This window comes from Rhipicephalus microplus, chromosome 2, assembly GCF_043290135.1.
Source record: "Rhipicephalus microplus isolate Deutch F79 chromosome 2, USDA_Rmic, whole genome shotgun sequence".
Classification (NCBI taxonomy): domain Eukaryota; kingdom Metazoa; phylum Arthropoda; class Arachnida; order Ixodida; family Ixodidae; genus Rhipicephalus; species Rhipicephalus microplus.
Genome location: NC_134701.1, coordinates 280,831,245 through 280,849,599, shown reverse-complemented (window position 1 = coordinate 280,849,599; position 18,355 = coordinate 280,831,245). Strand labels below are relative to the sequence as shown.

At 42.7% G+C, this 18,355-nt stretch overlaps 2 protein-coding genes across 5 annotated transcripts in view; one reads left to right on the top strand and one right to left on the bottom strand.

Annotated features, from left to right (window-relative positions):
- Positions 1-15,007, bottom strand: part of LOC119179758 (fatty acyl-CoA reductase 1-like) — a 32,238-nt gene extending 17,231 nt beyond the window's left edge. Inside the window, exons 1-7 of one of the 3 annotated variants that reach the window (XM_037430888.2) lie at positions 14,841-15,007; positions 12,270-12,367; positions 6,446-6,562; positions 4,747-4,922; positions 4,474-4,546; positions 3,915-4,021; positions 2,469-2,646 (exon numbers count right to left, since the gene is read on the bottom strand). In XM_037430888.2, coding sequence (XP_037286785.1) covers positions 2,469-2,646; positions 3,915-4,021; positions 4,474-4,546; positions 4,747-4,922; positions 6,446-6,562; positions 12,270-12,367; positions 14,841-14,859 — 768 coding nt within the window. In that variant the 5' untranslated portion in view covers positions 14,860-15,007. Of the gene's footprint in view, positions 1-2,468; positions 2,647-3,914; positions 4,022-4,473; positions 4,547-4,746; positions 4,923-6,445; positions 6,563-12,269; positions 12,368-14,493; positions 14,634-14,840 lie in introns of those variants that run through there. The other 2 variants (XM_075882119.1, XM_075882120.1) reach the window with 2 other exon arrangements.
- A 940-nt stretch (positions 15,008-15,947) lies between these two features.
- hiw (MYC binding protein highwire) overlaps positions 15,948-18,355 on the top strand; it is a 169,108-nt gene continuing 166,700 nt past the window's right edge. For both annotated transcript variants that reach the window (XM_075882117.1, XM_075882116.1), the window contains exons 1-2: positions 15,948-16,432; positions 16,940-16,997. In XM_075882117.1, coding sequence (XP_075738232.1) covers positions 16,290-16,432; positions 16,940-16,997 — 201 coding nt within the window. In that variant the 5' untranslated portion in view covers positions 15,948-16,289. The remainder of the gene's footprint in view (positions 16,433-16,939; positions 16,998-18,355) is intronic.

Genomic DNA, 18,355 nt, shown 5'->3' with positions numbered 1-18,355 from the left:
CAAGTAAGCTGCAGCAAGAGGACCCCGAGCTGAAGGCCCGCAAAGTTGAAAAGAGACGGAAGTGGTGACAAACGAACTTGGAAGCGGAATGGGTGCGGGATGCAGCGACCAAGTGCCTTAAGCAGTCGCTACCTAAGGCCAGAGGTGCCACTGTGCGCTTCAAGCACGACTTCCCAGACCCCTCGTTGAGCGACATTTGCAAGGTATGCGACCGCTTGCGGTTTGATCATAACCTCACCTTCATCTTCTCTTATATGCACGTCTTATGCATATGTAAATCAATATGTATTCAATATGTAAATTAATAAACATTGTGTACATATGTGTATTCACAATCACCCTCTAACAACATGTCATGTCTTTATATGATGTATGGGGTAAATGTTTCATGGTTTTACCGATAAACGTTTCAGTTTCGCCCCACTTATTAGCATTCACTTCGTGAAGATGGCGCCGATTTGTAGGAGCTTGCTCATAAAGCTCGTGCCCTGCCCTGCGGCTGTCAGTGTGTTCTCGCGTCACTGCTCAAGGTCACCACTAGTTGCCTGTTTGGTGATTCTAACAATGCTCACTAGATGGTGCGCCGCCGCCCAAGGAGTCAGTTTTCGATGGCCTGCGCACTCACCTTCTCGCGACTACCTCCACTTCGTTCTCGTCACTTTGTAGGCATGGCAGCACGTGACAAGTTCTTACGATAAGTGTTGCGCATTCGTACCGATATCTCCCAAGTACCCTCACCTACCTGCGCTCAAACCCGTTGAGGGACGCCTGATAGCTCCACATCTGCCATTTAAGAGCGTTAAGCATATGACTCACGGCAGCGGGCAGTATGGCATAAAGGGGCAGGAGGTTAACGAGCCGATCGACGTGGCCAACACTGTGCAGTGGCGGCCGCACAACATGACCGACAAGGCTGCCTTCGACTGCAAATAATACGCCGGCTCGTTAACAAGTCTTTATACAGAAATTGTCCCACCAAAAAACGCCCCATGCACCTCCGAGCAAGCTGCTCTAACACCACTCGTTTTGTGGATATGGTGGTGATATTTTCGTTTTTTCTCTCTCTGTCCCTCAGTCATTATCTTTGCGTCCTCTAGCCCTTTGTACAACCTCGTCGCTCTCTCCCCATCGGCACACCTCCATAAAGAAGTGCATTCCCCACCACATTGGTCATTAAAGATTTTCCAGCAACCGCATTATAGCTGGCCTTTTATCTTCGCAGGCAGCATAATAAGCGGTATGCATAATGTTTTACGGAAGGGTAAACAGGAGACGGAAAAGACCGTGATGTAACCAGTCCTGCACTATAAGCGATTGCACTATAAGTAATCTTCACTGCATTAGATCACATTCAGACATAGGTGGAACCATTGAAAAGGTTGCACTAGGCTGCCAACATTTTTGTTTTTTTGTTTTTTTGCATGTAGAGTGTTTGAGCCATGTTATAGTAAAAATATGTACTATCATTCAATTTTTTTTGGAAGGCAGATCGTGGATCTACCTAGAAATAGCATCGGAGGATATATATGGCAATGACACTAAAAATTCATTATTGAACATGATAATCTTTGGTTGAAGACAAACTATTCGCCATTTTTGCATGAGTGTCAGCTTAACAGATAAACTAGTCTGTTGCTTCCTTTTATTCATACAGAGGTCTGGTAGAGCATTAAAGAAAAAATGCAGGCATATCCACAAAGTGAATGATTATGAGTGGGCGAAGCAAGGGGATCCTTTGGTGTTACCATAAATCACCCGTGACATCGACTACTCTTGCATGTAAATGAGTGCCAAGCGGTGTACACTTTCATACAATGTTTACTGATCATAACTGGTATGCTGCGTTGAGTAGTGAATTTTATTTTGCCTTCATTATTACCGCTTTGTAGTATAGGATCTAGCCTGACGTTAACAAAGACAAGGTCTAGGTACATTTCCCCGGCAGTTGTTGGCTGTTTCCAGTCATACGAGACGCCATCTACTGCACAAGGATGATATCGAGATGCCATTTACTGCACAAGCCAGTTGTCTGTGTTCATTATTGTCATCGTCATGATATATAGTGGGTCCCTCGAATGTGCTATGTCGTGAAGGCAGAAAAATAATGTGTGGTCTGCTTGTTTTTTATCGTCATGAGCGCCGCCATCATGACGTATAGTGGGTACTTTGCACATGCTGTGTCATGATGGCAGAAAGAGAATGTATAATGCACTTGTTCTTCATCGTCATCTGCGTCATCGTCGTAGGCAGCTACGACGCCCAAAGCCGACAACGGACAAGCCTCGACCTTAAGGAGCTTCATTCCTAAAAAAGCATAACCTGCAGGGGAATTTCATATCTGTCCACATTATTAGGGTAATCACGGTAACATGCCGGTCACACCAGTAGTTAATAGAGGCAATGAACATACACAAAGTGGTTTGTAAACAGCCATCGTTGAGCTGGAGCAATATCGAGAGACCACTCACTGGAAAGGGCTCCTTCCAGGAGGCAGCCACAATGGACGGTCGCACAATGGCTACAGGCAAGTCACCACCTTCTTCGGCAACCAAGGACTCACTCAGGAATTTGGCCAGAACGTAGGTGTTAGGCTTTGCACGTAATAGCTGAGGGGTAAGTGCAGCCAGCATGCCTTCTTCCATCCACCTGGAAGGGCAGCAACAAATGTTGCAACATTGCCGATGGGGCGTGATGAAGCTTAACAAGATTAACCACAGAGTAATAAGCAAATATATAGGACACACATACATTTCACACATTTAAGATGCAGCAACAGGCAGCAGAAAGCTTCATGGCTACTCTACAGTCTTTTAATGTTAAAAATTTCTCAACTCAAGGGGAAAGAAATGTCACATCAGTAAGACGATGATATAAGAAACAAACCGATAAAGAAGCCAAGGAAATGCTAAGGGGATGTTACTTATAATGTTTTGTTAAGTATTATAGCAATTATCAGATAAAAAAATGAAAGTGAATGGGAAAAAATCTGCCAGCGAATAGGATACTCCCTGATGAGAAATTTGAGGCAAGCTACAATGTGGATAGTTGTGGTACTTGGTATATTATTGAAGAGTAAATGACAGCATTAGAACGATGAACACTGAAAGAGAAGACGATGGGACAAAGTTGATCCTGTCACTTTCTTTTTCTTCAATATTGAGCGCAACTGTATGCGATAAGCTTCGGCTATAAAACCACGAATGCCTCTGCTTCAGCGGTACTAACTTAATGAGGCTTATCGATGCTTGTCACAAGAACGGGCTCTTATGAGCTGCACTTTAAAACATCTCCCCGCCACTGGAAGACAAACCCACACACTTTGCATTACGTGTGGTGTACTGCCACCGCACCGCCGTGGCAGCACCTTCCCCTGCGCCGCAATTTTTCAAGTAATCATGTACGTGTAAGCCTGGCAGTATTAGCGAACCCTGCATGTGGCCATGGTGTCAAATGAGCGACACCCTTTTGCCTTATACCATCACAAAATATATGAAATTTAACAGCAGGCAGTTAACCAATAAGCCTTCGTATACTACCTAAGGGCATCAATCCTACCAGAATCAACAGCCTTGATAAGAACTCAATGAGGAGAATAACTGGTTGATATACAAAATATATTATGGCTAAAAAGCTCATTTAGAATGCACTAGAATGCACAGAGTTATATTACATACAAGATATAAGTAATTAAGCAGAGTGGAACTAACAACATCAAAATTAATCTTGTTCAATTCAATGACAAAGCTTCATTTCTTATTCAACAGAGATTTACACAGCACACTGATTGATTATCTTCCTATTTATTTCAAGTTTAAAAACGTCCTTTCATGCTTAACTGGACAAAAAAATATAGCAAAAGTAACAAGGACTCTTTTTACTGAGCACAACACAGTAAAACGATGAAGTAAACTTACTTTGTACAAGAGATGATATCTTGAGGATGTATGTGCGATGGATATATTCGTTCGTCTAGCTTCTTGCAGTCACAATTGCAATATGCCGTGGAAACGTGTACTACAGCCTGGAAACAAAAAAGGACGCTTATTCGCATCTTGAATGCCGTAGAGAATATGTACGTCTAGATTGCGCTCTCTATCCTGAATGACTAACTTCGTCATCAGAAACTGTACCCAAGTCCAAAAAGAAAGTACACCAGCCATTGAAGTTAGTAAAGCAGAAAATAGGCAAGTACATCAGCCATTAATGTTAGTTCAGCTGAAAATATGAATAAGTGAAATGACATTGGCCCCACGCATTGGAACCGCACTGCATTAATTTTAGTATATAAAACGTATGCTGAAAAAAAAAAAACACCCATTATCTCGTTTGTTGATGTAATAGTTGGCATTTAGATAGGCCATTCAAAATGAAACTAGGCACAATTTACTTTTCTCTCACTAAGATTAAGAAATAAAAGGAGAATGGAGGCTTGACCAACACTATTCCACTATGTCATAAACCAAGTAGACTTGCCTGAAGCTTCTTCATTTCATGACAAAGCTTGAGCACTTTCCTAGTTCCTTCCATATTCATTTCTACAGCTTGCCTGTAAAGTGCATAAAAATCGTAAGCAATGGGACAAGGTAGAACGGACACGGCAGACAAACACATTGTATCCTATTTTATGCATGTTGTTCTGAAGAGACTTAATTATTTCAAATGATAAACTTGCACGACACAGTTACAAATCACTGGTCATAAGCGAACGCAGATTCGTGACAGGTCGAGTGCTGCCGAGGGTCCCACCTAAGTGTTTCGTTGAACTTGATGGTTGCTGCTGAATGGAAGACCACTGACACCTCCCGCGTGAGAAGCTCATAGTCGGCAGGCTGCAGACCTAGCCCAGGCTCTGTGAGGTCTCCATCGACAGCTACCAGTTTTTCCAGTGCCTCAGCATGCTCCCGGTGAACATGCTCAAAACACTAGACACAAAGAATGAAAAATATCACTCCATCGTAGGCGTGCATGTGATAAGCAGCAAAGCAGAGAACGAATGGTTCAAGGGACACTAAAGCAAAACAATGGCCTGGCTTAGATTGACAAACTGCACACTGAGAAGTATAATGCCATTTGTCTCACTATCATAAGTTCATTATTAGCGGTGAAGATATAAGTTGCATGTTTAATTTTAAATTTCATGCCGAAATCTCAGTGAGTGATGGAAGAAATGTTAAAATGTACTTTTCGAATTTCGAAAGATTGGCTCGATGAAGTTTTCTTAAACTTCGTATGCTAAGTCTGTGGCACCCACAGATGACAATGTACTTCGTTTTATTTCATTATAAGCTACATAAGATCCCATGGATGCTTTCAAAATCTATGACGTCATGGCACTTAGTGCGAGAATGACAAGGTGGAGTCTCCACCCGCATTTTCGTTTCGCGCGTTTTGTCACTTACCAAGTGTCATGTTGCGGGAAGAGGGGTGTTTTTTGGATCATGAAATTGTACTTCACTACGGTCAAACCTCGTTAGTGCATCCCTGCTTTAACCGTACTAACGGTTAAAATGTAGCTGCGATGAATCCCCAACAAAGTCTTATAAAAACTAACACATTCGCAGACCCCTTATGCCGTAGTGTTCGGCTTATGCCCACCGGTTAGCGTGTACTAACTACGAACCGCGATAACATTTTGCGCCACAGAATTTTACTACGCCGCTGAACTTGCAGACACCACAATGTGCCATGAACGATTTTCAGTCATGTTGATAAGTGCGCTGATAAGTATTTCAACTCCCGTGCAATTGCAGCAATGGCATTGCGAGTAATCGTAGGGGAAAAAACGAAGGCAAGATGGCGACCACGGACAAACGCGCCAGTATGACTTGTCACCGGCAAAAAGCCTTATCACAGTAAGCATCCCGGGTTATCTGCTTGGTCTAGTGTGTGGCGTAGTGTCACTTTAGGCCTACTGCACCTTTTTAGTAGGCGACTATCTGAATGTGCTGGGCTGCCAATCCCTGCCGCTTCGTTTTGAGCGACCGTCTTCAAGCACGCATCTCGTTACAGATATGCAATTAAGCAGCTAGCTTATCCCGGATCCCGCTGTAGTTTCGAAATGCCCATCGGCGTCGCCACCGCATGCTATCAGGCGGTATTGCGAGAGTCAGAAACTTTCCTGTACTTTCACAAAAAGAAAGAAATGGCTTTGCCGTGGGCACTTTAGGCGATATTTGCCGTGGCATTGAGTTTCTTTCTTTGTTGGCGGCTATGGGACATGTCAGGGGATGCAAATTTGTAGCTGGTGGTTAATGCGTAATACACTTAGTGCGTAGTTATGCTTCCGTCCCTTGTAGGTACGTATTAACAGGGTTCGACTGTAATACGCGAACAATCGTTTTGCTCTTTAGTATCCTTTTAATGATTTGTACGTATACTTGCTTTGTTGACAAAGGTGGGCCATAACAACATGTCAAAAGTAGTGAGTGAATGGATGTATTAGTACCTCTGATTTGAGCAGTGAAGACAGTCGTTCTTTTGACTTGCATCCTTTTCTTGGCCGTATCAATAGAAAGATTTGGTTAATCCCTGGGCAGGAACGCAGCAGCTTCTCAAGGAGGATCTGAAAATGTAAAGGACATAAAGTTCTAAGCTTTAAATGTGCACTAGAGTGTCTAAGTGCAGGCAAAACCCAAAATTAATATAACAGAGGCAACATCTTGCAAGGCAAGCCAATTTTATTTTATTTATATTGTCACAGAAAATCAAAACAACACAGTTGTTCGGAGGGTGATGAAGGCCTAAAGTGATGAACAGTTGTTAATAAAGAAATATTCTTGGTACCAATGTTTTAGCAAGGGGGGTTAGGAGAGAAGACAAGTTATCAATACTACGGTTTTAGCAACATTCCCAGTTTAACAGCTTCTCACCGTAGCCACAAGATAATGTTTGTCGCTTTTCTCAATTAATATTTCATATGCAAGATAATCATGATGCTGAGCCTGTCAAAAATTAAACTGAACATCATAACATGTAAAAATTAAGTATAAAGTGAAGAGCTATGGCCTGAAATGTGCTCGTGCCAAGATGCTAGAAGACTTTACATGTCCGACAATCTGTGTCCTTGTCTTTGTTCGATTTGACATCTTGAAAGGTGCCAGAGATAAGCTGAAGGGCTTGCTGTACAGCCGATAACAATCGTTGCCTCTGAGTGCTCCTGCAGTCTTGCGGCCTCCAGGAATGTCTTGTGTGTTTCAGGCCAAAAAACACAATCTATAAGAAACAAACTAACTGCATAATCAGTGGTATCCTTACTTAATTTAAACAAACAAAAAATTTAGTATTTGGTCTCTTTCTCTTTTTCTGCCAAGAGAAGCAAATCATGCATCACAAGCGAGACCTTGAAAGATAAATAAACACACAAAATTCTTCAATGAATTTTGCAGCATTACAAAAACAGTATGTGCAGTCGCACTCACTACGAGTTATAACACTGCTCACTGTCAAAGTGGTGTCAACACAACAAGGCAGCTCCATTGTAACGAAAATTTGTGAATGGCTGAGCAGCGCAAACACTTCCTCTATGTCACCATGAAGGCTCAGGGCCCTGTAATGAGTGAAGTGCGCATATTCAAAAAGTGCACGACTGTGATAATGGAGCTCATTGGAAGACGAAGACAATGGCAGGAACTACAAATGCCAGCTCTGTTGGTGAAAATCACCGAAGACGACAATGGGAAGATTCGGCACGTGGACACATGAAACACCCACTCAGCCAATGAACAACGCCCATGGGGATACCGAACCGAAAGGCACAGTCGCAGAACGGGCGAGCGGGAGACGTGGCAGAGCGAAGGTGTCCAGGGTGTGGGAGTCGCATCCAGCAGCGAACCCTTGGCCGTATCAGGAGTACCTGTGCCACGGCCACTGTGGGCTCACACCTGGGGGCATATCCAACCTTCTTACGAGCCTCTGGCACTGGCCGGACCCACATTCCTCATCGCTTGGTATTGGCCAGGCAAGACCAGTATCTCTTCCTTCAACTGCAGTCTTCGGCTGGCGAATGCCGACAGGAAGTCTGGCCGTTGACCTTGACTTGCCAGGCGCGCCCATTGGCACCCTTGACACCGGTTAAGCGTCTCCACCGCTTACCTGCTTCCGATCCCAGCGTGTGTTGCTCGCGGACAGGGATCGTGTCCTTCATCAGGAACGATGATGCTTTGTTTAACTGTCGTGCGTTTGCCCCAAGTAACTAAGAGTATGTGTTAGATTAAATAGTCTCACCACATGCCCCTTCTAGCCCACACATCGTGTTGAAATATTATTTTAGTGTATTTAGATTCTTGCAATTTCAAACAACTTAGGCGTTGAAGTTAGGGTGAGCTCATCAAGCATATACTGGTAAAAAGGACGAGCAATTAGAACAGCTCATTTGGCACTTTGATCTTTTTCATACAGGCCTGAAAAAGACGTGAACTTCTGCCCTGCTCCACACTTTCTTGTGACAGCATCCTAATAAAAAAGGGTGTAAGGCAGGGAGACACAATATCTCCAATACTATTTACCACATGTTTACAGGAGCTTTTCAGGGCCCCAGATTGGGAAGAGTTAGGTATAAAAGTTTATAGAGAGTATCTAAGTAACCTGCAATTCACTGATGACATTGGCTTAATAAGCAATTCGGGGGACGAACTACAGCTTATGATTACTGAGCTAGAAACTGAAAGCAGAAGAGTAGGTCTGAAAGCTAATATGCACAAAACTGAAGTAATGTGTAACAGTCTCCACAGAGAACATCACTTTGCAATAGGTGGTGAGGCACTGAAAATTCTAAAGCAATATGGAGAGGTAGTAACTACAGAACCATACTATTAGAGCGAAATAACTAGAAGAATAAGGATAGGGTGGAGTGTATTCGGCAAGCATTCCCAAATAATGTCTCGTAGTCTACCACTATTCCTCAAGAGGAAGGTATATAGCATTTGCATCTTATCAGTAGTTTTCTAAGAAGCAGGAACCTGGAGGCTTACAAAGAGGGTGCATCTTAAATTGAGGACAATGCAGCAAGCAATGGAAAGGAAAATGACAGGTGTAACCTTAGCAGACAGGAAAAGGGCAGAGTGAGTCAGGGAACAAACAGGTGTTAAAAGATATTATAGCTGAAATCAAGAAGAACAAATAGAGATGGGTCAGGCATGCAGCAAATAGGCAGGATGACCACTGGTCATTAAGGGTAACTGACTGGATTCCAAGAGAAGGCAAACACGTGAGAGGGAGACAGAAAATTGCGGGCAGATGATAATAAATAGTTTACAGCTATAGCATGGCAGCAGAGAGCACAGGACCGGGGTGATTGGCGGAACACGGGAGAGGCCTTTGCCCTCCAGTCGGCGTAGTCAGTCTGATGATGATGCACTCATTTTGGGCTCGTTAAAAATGTCATATCGTTCAAAAAATCTGTTGAATAGTGTTACTTGAAGCATAGGCTTTCCAACTCCTCGCCACTTTTCTGTTTCAAAATGCCATCCCCATTGTACGGCTGAGTGCTTCAAGTTCTGCAGTGAAAGTGTGGCAACGGTAATAGTTCAGCTTCTATGAGCTGGCCTAAAACTACCAACAGTGAGACTTAGATGAAATACCTTAATTGAAATGTGCACAGGCAAGCCCAACATTGTTACAGGTTAAAAAAAATTTTTTCTTACTAAACTTGACCTTTCTTGAGGAAAGTTTTCTTGTTGCTTTGCTCTATTTAAGCATAAGCATTTCCAGCCCAAGCAAGTAAGATAATTTGTTATTGCAGGTGTTTTATATTTTATCACAATCTTTAATAGGCTAAACTGGGCAGGAGACTAACTGCTTCAAATAATAGGATTCAATTAATCTACAGTTCTTAATTATGTGCAACAAATATAAGGATGCAAATAACTAAAAAAAATAACTAGACCTTACCAGGCAATAAAGGTTATGTAAACACAATGGCACATTTGTTTTCAATCTCACTTTTGCAGGAATGTGCAAATCTCGTGTGCCATTAATCATGAAGCAAATGCAAGAAAAAAGTAAAAATAAAAGCACCAAGCAGGAGACATTTGGACGTTTAAAGCAATATCAACATTCTGATACAAAAGCCTCCTGTATACTTTCTGGATGGAGCAACCAGAAGAAGAAAAAAACGAAAAAAAATAGAAGAGAGAGAGAAAAAAAAAGTTAAACAGGTGAAACAGCTGCGTTTCTATATGCCAAATGAGTGTCAAACTGTATGAAAACATGGGTTGGCGCTGCGACACTACATCAAATTTAAAAAACAAACCATCTGTTCTGGGAATCAACAAAAGGTGTGACGACAACCCCGCTTGACAGCTGTGCTTTCATATGGGTTGACATGAAAGCAACAAGACGCTGCATGAACTTGAGCTCGCTTTTAGAACCTGCCTTGTGCACCATGAAAAATGGGACAACTGAGACCGCTAGACTGCCTGCCAAAGAGTTCCATGTAGCCGCAACAGTATTCATTTCTGCAGCTGCTCACTACATCGAACAATATAAAGCAGAAGAATGAGTGGAGAGCTATGAATCGATTTCTAATAAAAAATATGAAAGAAAGGGGGCATTGAGAATGCTCTTATGAAATGAAGCTTGGATTCGTTAGATCAAGATGAAGCTAAGGAGATGCAGCCTACATGGCAAACTCTGTAATCACATTGTTATTTGGTGTAACCATTCGCGAAACACTGGAACGAAATGCGAGAAACGAATGGGTGGGACTGCTACAGTTAAGTAACATATGCGATAAAATTTATTTCCATAATCAAATCAGTTTGTTTTGCAATGTTATGTACTTGTCTACACCAGTTGCAAAAGAAATAAGAAGAAGACAGATATGCTTCATCCGGTGATCGCAGTTTATTATTTCCATGTGATGAATAATGTCCGCTCCAACCAGATTTATGGGTAACACTGTTCAGATACTACACATATATGGCCTCTGTTCAGGAATGCCAAATCATTATTCAAGCTAAGACAAAACACCTGGGTATTCAGATCATAGCAACTCTTTGTTTTGAATGCCTTATGAAGATGTGAAACATTTGAACATGTTATTTACAATGCGTAAATGTTATTAGCAGAATATTGGTAAAGGTTTCACAAAAGAGATGAGGACGGCAAAGTATTGGACAAAGAATGAACTGTCTGTCTTACTGACAGCCTGTATGTGAACATAACGTTTTCTAGAACTAGTGCACAACTCTGAAAGAGATAAGGAACTATGAACAAATTAAGAAGACAGTGTACTGGCGTGGTGTCATGCTTTTCCCTTGTCTCTTTGTTACTTTCTTAGTACTTAGTCTATTGCCGAGTCGCAAAAAAAACCTCAGAAAATGTTATGCAACACTGACTTGCCTGAACTATGACCATTTTGCATACCTCCACTTCAACTAGACATTCTGGTTTCTGTAATATCTTAAGATCATGTCTTATGCAAACAATAGCTGTGATTAGAGTGCTATGGAACAATTAAGACCTCATTATATTTGCCTAATTATAACTAATGTTATTAATTCACTTTGGTTGCCAGTACAGCTTATACAACAAAGCACAAACATTTTACCGAATAAAGCTACCTTTTAAGGAAGTATTTATCTCACTCTAGGAAAAAAAAAAATGTAAGCACTGACCTAAATATTTACCACTGCATTTGGCACAGCTTTGTTATGCTTCCACTTAATGTTAATTGATAAAATATAAAGCAAAAAACTGCCAGTTCTCTTAATCAAAATAAATCGACATGAGATTTCAGTAGCAGTAAAAAAAAAAAAAAAGGTTCGTTGGGTTGTGGGATTTACCATACAAAAACAATTTTGGGTATGAGATGCTGAAGTGGAGGGTCCTGAATAATTTCGATCATTCCGGGTTCTTTAGTGTGCACTGAAGTCACATAGTACTAGATTCTTTAGTACTTCCATCTCCATTGAAATGCAAACGCAGCAGCTTGAATAGAACTGTTGTCTTTCTGGGTCAGTAGCGGAACACAATTCAGCAAACAAATAAGGAATCTACACAAGTTTACTGTGGTGTTACTAGCTTTTTTACTGAAATTCATCAAGAAATGTCAGAATCGGTCAACCAGTTCAGTTATCATACACTCTTACTTGCTGTGGGTATTGACCAAAGTCGACATGCAGCAACGATGCCACATGTCCCACCTACACTAAATATACACAGCCATAATCTGCGCATGAAGAATTCTAGAGCACTATTACAATTTCCCAGGTAGACCACACCACAATAAGAACACACAAAAGAGGAGGTATTCAAAGTCAAATGCATACCTTACCAAGGAAGCCTGTCACCCCCGTGATGAGCACACTTTTTCCCTTGTAGAACTCTTGGACAGCCAATTCGCCGGTGTCATTCATAGCTGGTGTTGCTATTGGAAGCAGAGGTGGCATTACCACAAAAGAAATCAAAATGCACATGTATAAATAAATGTGCCACCTAGGCCTCAGGACACACTGAAGTACAGTACATACATCTCACCATAACGTATTGTAATTTAGCTCAAAACACGCTTAGACTGGAACCATATGCTGAAATACATAGTTAAATCACAATATAAAGAAATTCTGCTTCCCGCAGAAAACTTCAATAAATAGAAAATATTGTCAAGTAAAGGTTTCTATGTTTCCACAATAAAAGTGACTTTACAGGTTTCTACAATAGTCATGCACATGATTAGCAGGCATACCGAAACCCAGCTGCTGAAGAGAGTTCAGTAGCACGACTGCTCACCACGAGAATTAAGATAGAACTCAAAGCGTGGGATAAACTCTGGCTTTCTCAAAAGTCTGTGCAATAAGATACAGTGGTGAAACTGAAAAGCATTTCCAAAACCCGGCAAACCAGGCAACTCGTCTGGAATTGCACAGAGTATGGTGATAGTATGCTGCAATTTCGCCACCAAGTGAAAGCCCTACTTAATAGAAAAAAATGGTTCTTAGCTGCGGCATTGCGTTGACTGTATTGAGCAATTTGTACACAGTGTATTGCCTGCAATGTTCATCCCTTGCTGGGAAGCTTGCTATAACATATGTATCAGCACACTTGCAGTGGGGGTGTCTTCTGAGTAGTGAGGTTTCCCGTGCTAACGTAACGATTATGCATAGGTGCATACTTTGTTGGACCAACACGGTGGTGACACTGTGGTCGTTTCTGCAGGCAAAGCGAAGTTGAAGCTGTCTCACAAAAGGAGCCAGCATTGAATGCCAATGCGACTGCCACCTGTTAATGACGGTATGGAGGTTTCAACGGTAACCTATTAAAAGCATGCAGTACACATTATAATGGTGCTATACTGCAATAGATGCTGTATACACTGTTGAGCAGATGAAGATGCTTATAGTGAGTAAAAAAAACTGTCAACGATTAGTTATACTCCGTTTTTTTTTTTTTGGCAGACATTTAAAAATTTGCACATTAGCAACGCAGGCACAGTATCACATTAGCCCCACTGCAAAGTCAGGAGTGCACTCAATTTTAAAAAAGTAAAACATGAAAGCACAGAGGTGCAATCTATTTTGTTAATTTTAGGACACTTTTTGCCTTGATTTCCAATGCTTACACACACAGGCATCAAACCTATGCAGTGACAGTTAATTGGCCAGCCTCTGCAATAAAAACTGAGAATAATCTTTTGCTTTTCTGGGGTACACCGTAGTGCTGATTACACACTGAGTTGAGAGGTGCAGTCAACTAGGCATCACAAAGTGATAGCATGGCACACTTCTGTTGCCTGCTGGCAGAAGGTCACCGACAAAACATGTTCTTTTTCATCTTATGTTTACAAAACTTTTGCATAAAGAATGCTTACATGGGTCATGGAGTGTGTCTGTGTGTATGCAACTTGCAAGAATTTCATTAGATCAAAACTGAAGCACAGGGTTCTTTTGCCCAATAAAAAGAAAAAAAATAGGCTTCTAATTGGGCTAAAATTGAGTAATGAAAAGGGGATCATTACATCGCTGATTTCGTTAAATCGAGGTTTCCCTATAAGCAAGTACATAGATGCAACATTTCACAGAACTTCACTTTCCATTTACTATTATAAAAAATAAATAGCTCTAAATAAAAAGCCGAAATTGCGTGCTTTGTGTTATCGCAATCTGTTACCACATCCCATGTAAGTTTATTTTTGTATTTAAAGCGGAACTAACTTATCCACAAAAAATTTCGCTAGCTGCACACGGACATCGCAGTCAACCACTCTTCTACAACTACACTCTTCGCGGAGCTTGCATTACGAATTATGCCTAAATATTAAAAGCATATTGTGTACATTTAAGCTTGCCGGTTCTGCCGGCATGTATAAAGAAACATGCAACCAAATGACACGAAGCGTCCGATGTTTCCGCTGGAGCATCATAGCAGAAATGCGGTGCCATATGTAGTTGACATTGTCAGAGCGAATGCTTAAGGATGCCACAAGATTTCGGGTCCACGCGAGAGAAAATAGTGAAAATCCATCAGCTACTGAGTAAAAAGACGAGAGGTCGTTACCGATGTTTCATGCCCACAGCGCACAATTGGCACACCTGGCTCACCTACCGCTTACAAATGCTTCGTCCACACAGAGCCAACTTCAGTTAAGCTGTTCATCGTGCGTGCAAAGAGTGCAATGAGGTGCGAAAGCAGCGATCACGGAACGGCTGCCAGGGAACGCCCAGCTCAAAAGTACCCTTGCGCAATGACACATCCTCCGCTCCTTTAGGAACACGACGCTTGCCTCGCAAGCTGCCGAATCTCGGTGGATAGTGAAAGATAAGCGTTAGAACGGCGCCTTCGGCACCAGTGCCCACTTTCATGGAGATAACCGTCTATCTAAAAAGAAAAGTGGCCGGCCCTACCTGCTTCCCGGTTTGACATGGTAGCTCAAGTCGTCGGCCGAGTAGTAATCGTTCGCACCGGCAGGCCTGTTGCAGGTCGCTGACGCTGCTACTCCGCAACACTTCTCGGGTTGACGGGTGGTATCGGCGGTGAGAAAGAATAAGAAAAACAAAATCTCCGACCACTACTTGCACACATTGGGGCTACCGGACGTCCATCGCTGTAAGGAGTACGGGGATCCTACGCACGACTCATGGCACGGCTCCTGAGACCGCCACACCGACCACCGCTTGGCGGCTGCTCGCGCGCGCACACCCTCTCCCACTCTCTCACTTGCACCGCCTCATGAAACCACGCACAACCACCGATGTAACTATGCAAAACTTAAAAAAGAACACACGCAGGAAGCCGTTCCCAGCCAACACCACTTCCTCGCGTGACGGCTTTGGGCCAATGGCGATCCCCATGCGAGCATAAAATCGCTAAGCAACAAGTAATAGCTTTCAAGTGCCACGCACTCAAGTTAAACAAAAAATGTGCGAAAGCGGTGGCCCAAAAAACAACCAGCTTATGTACGCATACGCGTGCACACGCGTACGCTTTATTATGTAACAAATGCAAGATCCGCTCTCATTCTCGCTCGATTCCCAAACACAAGAACAAACGCAGGGACCTTGACAGACATTTCAATGTGTAGACGGGCAGGCAACAAAAATAAGAAAACAATGTTTGTAGCATTATTTCACAATGGTTAGCACCACGCTATAACGCGAAAAACTTATTCCACACACACAAAGAAGCGTTCACTAACATTGCTAACATCTCCATCAGACGTTCATTAAACGTACTTGTCAAATAATGGTTACTTATTACCATTGCCTCTGGCGTGGCATGGCTAACTATTAGCGCAACTACAGAGCAGTAACCTTGTCTATCTAACAAACTGCTGCGAAAGCAACAAGTTTTATCAAAGGGTCTTGACGATTTTAACATTATGATGTATTCGCCCAACTTCGTGTATTTGTTTAATGAGTTAAGCCGAAAGACGCGCAAGTCGGACTGCATCCGGCAACATTGTGCTATTGTTGATTTTTGTTGCATTTTTTTAGAATAAGTTGCTGCGCGATGATTCCAGACTCACCTGCGTAAAAACTGCTGTGTGTGGTTGTGCGTTATAGTGAATGACTGGCCGTGGTATGCTCTGATTCCGTCCGAGTGCGAGAACTGCATGCCGGTGGCGGAAAATGCCCCTGAGTTGCGCATCGCACGTGCACGATGCGCACAACGGAGGCCGCAGTTCCATCTTCGAAGCGGACGCCGGTCACCGTAGCCGCAGTAGAAGCACCAGGAGAAGCCTCCTCCCCGGTCACATCGCTCGCACGAGCAGCAATATGCCTGCTTAAAGCTCACAAGCGGGCGCGTTCAATTGCGAGATTCATTTTTCCTCGCATCCACACCCCACTGCAGTGATGGCCTGTGTCAGCGGCGTCCCGTGCTCAAAGTACCAGTCGCGCTCTCTGAAGCGTGCTCTCTCCAGCGCCTGTTCGTTTGACACAAGCGAAGATGCGCTGCAAAGGGAGTTTCATGAGATGTTCCGACTTCCTTTGGAGCGGTAAGTGATCGTTTCAAGCCCACCAAGAAGTCAGGCAAGCCTCGCCCCTTTACCTGTTGCTTAATTGTGATCGGGATGCTTAAGAGCACTGCGTATGTGCGTGTTGAAGCTGTGAGGGAGTGACTGTTGAATAGCTGTCAAACATTCGCTCGACGTGCGCCTGAGTTGCGAGCTGAAGTAGCGAAAATTCGACCGTGCGATCGCTTGTCCCACAGTCACCACTGATTTTCGATCGCAAACACGATGCGCTTCGTGTGGCGTGACTGCATGTAGACCCTGCCTAATCTGCGAAATTGCGCGCTTAATGCAGCAAGTATGATAAAAAAATTTACTAGCGTATTCGTTTCTCGTAAAGGCTTTCAATTTGTTCTTTTAGTTAATCAAAATATGGATTTGTAATTTCTTAAGTTTGATTAATGCATAAAGCTATAACTGGGCTAATCTGAATTTGGAAATTGCTGCACAGTTGCTGTATGTCATGTACGTGTTTCACGATTATTGTCGCAGGAGAAAACACGGCAAGAAATCCAAGAAGAAAACGCCGAGGGAAAGACGAAAGCTAAAGGTGCGTGATTGAAACTCTCTTGCTGCTTGGGCTTTGGTACTCGACGGACGAAGTTCCTTCTGAAAGGCAGCAATTTAACAACTAAACATGCAACTTGTGATGATTAGTCTATCAAGGCACAATCGATCTCGGATCCCGGCTGCGGCGGCTGCATTTCCGATGGAGGCGGAAATGTTGTAGGCCCGTGTGCTCAGATTTGGGTGCACGTTAAAGAACCCCAGGTGGTCGAAATTTCCGGAGCCCTCCACTACGGCGTCTCTCATAATCATATGGTGGTTTTGGGACGTTAAACCCCACATATCAATCAATCAAGGCACAATCGATCGTGATCGAACTCAATCGTAATCGATTCCCTCGATCGTAATTGACACTTTATCACTATACTCCCCCGAAGTAACCAGTCGCGATTGGTCTCGAACACGATTGAAACTGCCACAGCAAGTTTGCATGCAGTAGTGTTGATTCTTGGGTAATTCAGACAGTGCTTGTGTTTTTGTAAAGCTCATTTGGCTTCTCTTACTGCAAAACGTTCTCTTTAACAGCGACAGCTATTATGACATCACAACAAGGGCCGTTTCTGGTGCCGTAGTTGTCCGCCGTCGCTGCCGCCAGTGTCCGTAACCGCAATTGCTCGAAATAAGAAGAAAAAAAAAAAAACGAAGTGAGAAAAAAATATCTAGGATGGAATAGGGCTCAAATCTGGACCCTCTCAGTGGCAGCCTAGTATTCTACTACAGAGCCAAGCCTGTGCCCGATTCTCTGTTTCAAAAAGACCCTATGCATGCGTTATGTCAGAAAAAAAAAACATGTTAACATGCATAATGTAGTAAGGTTTCTATCTTACTATATTACGCATGGTAACATAATTCCTGGAGTAAAATAACAATCAGGGTAACACAATGCTAATGAGGTGTCACAAAATACGAATTGCATAATGAGTGGGTTGCTGAATGCTTCCAACCCATTACAAAGGGCTCAGCCAAAATTCTTCATCTTCATCAGCTACTGCATCAAGAAAGTGCATGTAATGCCTTGCAAATGTGTAGCAGGTACCTTGCTTCTCTGCAGAATAGTGAATAATGGTATAGTGGGTGCTTCTCAACTTGACAAAACTTATGGTTTATGGTGTAATGGGTACCTTGCAAGCATGCTTGTATTAAAGTAGCCCTAACCAAGTTTGCAACTGGTTCTAGAAATGCTACTTTACTCGTGACTGTGCTGCACTTTCTGCTAAGGCCAGGTTTTTTTATTATTATTAATATTTCATCTTGTTCGTTTAGGCATTACACCAGACATCTGTTTACACTTGCATCACATTAGTTTATATATAAGATTAACATTTCCATTAAAGGTTCGCT